The sequence below is a fragment of the Austrofundulus limnaeus genome, unplaced genomic scaffold (genome assembly GCF_001266775.1).
Source record: "Austrofundulus limnaeus strain Quisiro unplaced genomic scaffold, Austrofundulus_limnaeus-1.0 Scaffold286, whole genome shotgun sequence".
NCBI classification, from domain to species: domain Eukaryota; kingdom Metazoa; phylum Chordata; class Actinopteri; order Cyprinodontiformes; family Rivulidae; genus Austrofundulus; species Austrofundulus limnaeus.
The window spans coordinates 86,884-89,511 of record NW_013952688.1 but is presented as its reverse complement, the minus strand read 5'-3'; the positions used below and the strand labels follow the sequence as shown (position 1 = coordinate 89,511).

The 2,628-nt window shown below is 36.6% G+C and overlaps 1 protein-coding gene across 1 annotated transcript in view; it reads right to left on the bottom strand.

The window, feature by feature from the left end:
• Positions 1-625: 625 nt before the first annotated feature.
• Positions 626-2,628, bottom strand: part of slc25a10b (solute carrier family 25 member 10b) — a 21,634-nt gene continuing 19,631 nt past the window's right edge. Inside the window, exon 11 of the mRNA XM_014021297.1 lies at positions 626-2,044. Coding sequence (XP_013876751.1) covers positions 1,943-2,044 — 102 coding nt within the window. The 3' untranslated portion in view covers positions 626-1,942. The remainder of the gene's footprint in view (positions 2,045-2,628) is intronic.

Below are 2,628 nucleotides of genomic sequence, written 5' to 3'. Positions count from 1 at the left end.
ATATATATATATATAAAATAAAATTCTCCTTTTTGAATTTTATTGGTGCACTTTAAGTATAGTTATTTATTAGTCAATTTATATATTTCCGCTTTTATTTTTAATTATGTCAGTTTCGGTCCTCCGTACTGCAGAAGCCTGATAATCACCCTTCATTCAAATCAGGTGTGTTTGAGCAGAGAAAATAATAAAACATGCAGGGCTGCGGCCCTCGAGGACCAGGATTGCCCACCCCTGCATTAGATCAATACGTAAAAGGGCAGAAATGTTCATCGGGGTTGAGAAACCCAGCTTCCATTCATCATGATGCCTGAATGTCACCAATTAACCACACAGAGAGAGAGGCCATCATTCTACAACATAACTACTGATGTAAAACTGAAAAATGTGAGAGGCAGAGCATTAAATTGCGTCCTTGTTCTGGTGAGGGCAGATACCTGAAGGTGAAGCCTGACTCACAATCACATCTGAGCTGTGAGACAGTGGCAGCAGAAAAACAAAGATCTGTCTGTTTAATCAGAAGATACATTTTTCAGCATAGTGTCAGCAGATGATCTATTTAAAAATGTTTAAAACACATGGTGTGATTTATACAAATCACATTTACGTAAATAATTCCAAAAAGTCCAGTTTTAATTAGTACTTTATTTCCAAAATTATTAAAGACATATAAAATTTAACTTTACTGACCTACAGCTGTACTGTTTAATCTMTGAGTGTAAAAGAAGTCAGTCAGAGGTATGTTTTCAAAAATATATCCTAAGACTGAATCTTCAGATGCATAAAAAAAAGGATGCRTACGATGTTACAACACCGCCCCCTACAGGACAGATACTGTAAGGCAARATGAGTTTACAATAAGTCCAGAAACAGAACAGGCACAGTAAAGCAAACTGTTTAAAACCCAAACCAAACTTATTACAGAGACAGACGTCAGAAACATTCTCATTCACATTTTAATTCTAAACGGTCTGAATTCAGATGTCATGCAGCAGATCAGTCAGTAGAAGATGCTGTATAAAACAGGGAACATCCTGAGTTATAACGTTGGACATGTTCAACTAGTTCCCATTCTCACATTACAGGTTGAAATGCAGCTCTTGTAAACTACAGCACACTCACGTCTCAGAGGTTAAACGCACTCAGAAATTTATGTTGATGTCGCAAAAGTAAAGCAGCGGGCTTTCTTTTTCACAGTTTCCTCACTAACCCCTCTTTCTTAGTTAAAAGTGAAAACCCAACAGAATCAAGCTCTGGTCCCTCTCCCTTCCAGAAGAGACAAAACACAGCAAGAGTGGAATGAAAGGACGAAATATCAGCTAAGATTTTCACCCATCAGTAGTCGATTTCCAGTTCTAAAAAAAATTAAAATACAAAAATCAAGTGAAGAAAATGCAAACAATATTCGAGGTGAAAACAACATTTGGTCACCACTGGTGTGAATATTTTAGTGTCAACACGTACCAGTTTATCTGAAGTTAAGGCATAGGAATTAATCTGTAAGTTTGGTCAGGTGATACTGATAACTGCTGCTGAAAACTCTCCTGCATTATTAGTAATGACTGACTGGTGTAAAGAATTAGTAAAAAGAAGCTACAGTTTGTTTTTATGTCTAACATCATGAACTCTGAGGCATCACACCCCATTAAATTAGGCTTAATCTGGATTAGATGTAATCTGGAATCAGCTGAAGTTAACAGTTTTTGTAAGAAGAATAAAATTCAGGCAATCATCTGCCAGACCATAATTTGAATATTCTTCTTATTATAACACCATTACAGTACCGTTACATTAGCTGTGTTTTTAATTGATTATCCTAACAAACAGAAATAAAAAGAGGGGATTCAACAAATTCACTTCTCCTTTCTTCCCTTCTTCTCTTGTAAATAATGAAGGAGCAGGATGATGAGGAGCAGTGCGACGAGCAGCGGTGACACGCAGCTCACGAGACGATGCGGATGCCGAAGTTTTTCTTGAGCTGCTCAAGGAAAATAAAGGTGAGCACTGTGTGAGGAATCAAGCGGATCCCTGCTGGAACAAGACCCTGAAGAAAAGAAAAAGTACATGTATCAGTCCAGAGAAGCGCTGCAAAGTTGAGCTTGACAGTTTGTAGACTTAGCTTTTTCATGGAACCTATACTAGTAGGTTGCTGTAATCTCTGTTATATTACACACATACAAAGGAAGGAAGGTCAAGTTTGTTTTCAGTCGTGCTTTTTCAGTGGTTTTCAAGCTAAGTTATTAAGATCATAWAATGTATAGTAAATACAACAGATAATACAATTATAGTTTTGTCTTTAAAACTTTATTACATAGTTCAGTTTGTCTAGTTTTAGGTAGAGATGTATGATATATTGGCATCAACATCAGTATCGGCCAATATTGGTCATTTTTTAGAATATTGCATCGGTCCCATATGTAAAACTGGGCCAATATTAATGTCCGATTTTGATTTCCCACTTTTTAGCTTTGTGTTTCTGATTTGGGAGGGGAGGTGGTTGGTCGAGTGAGTTCTGTTAGATCGTGATAATGAGGTCTGGTTTTTTATTTATGGTATCAAAAAAAGACTCAAGTGTGTTTGTGTGTGTATGTATATAAATAATTTGTGTGTTTGTGTGTGTACGTACAG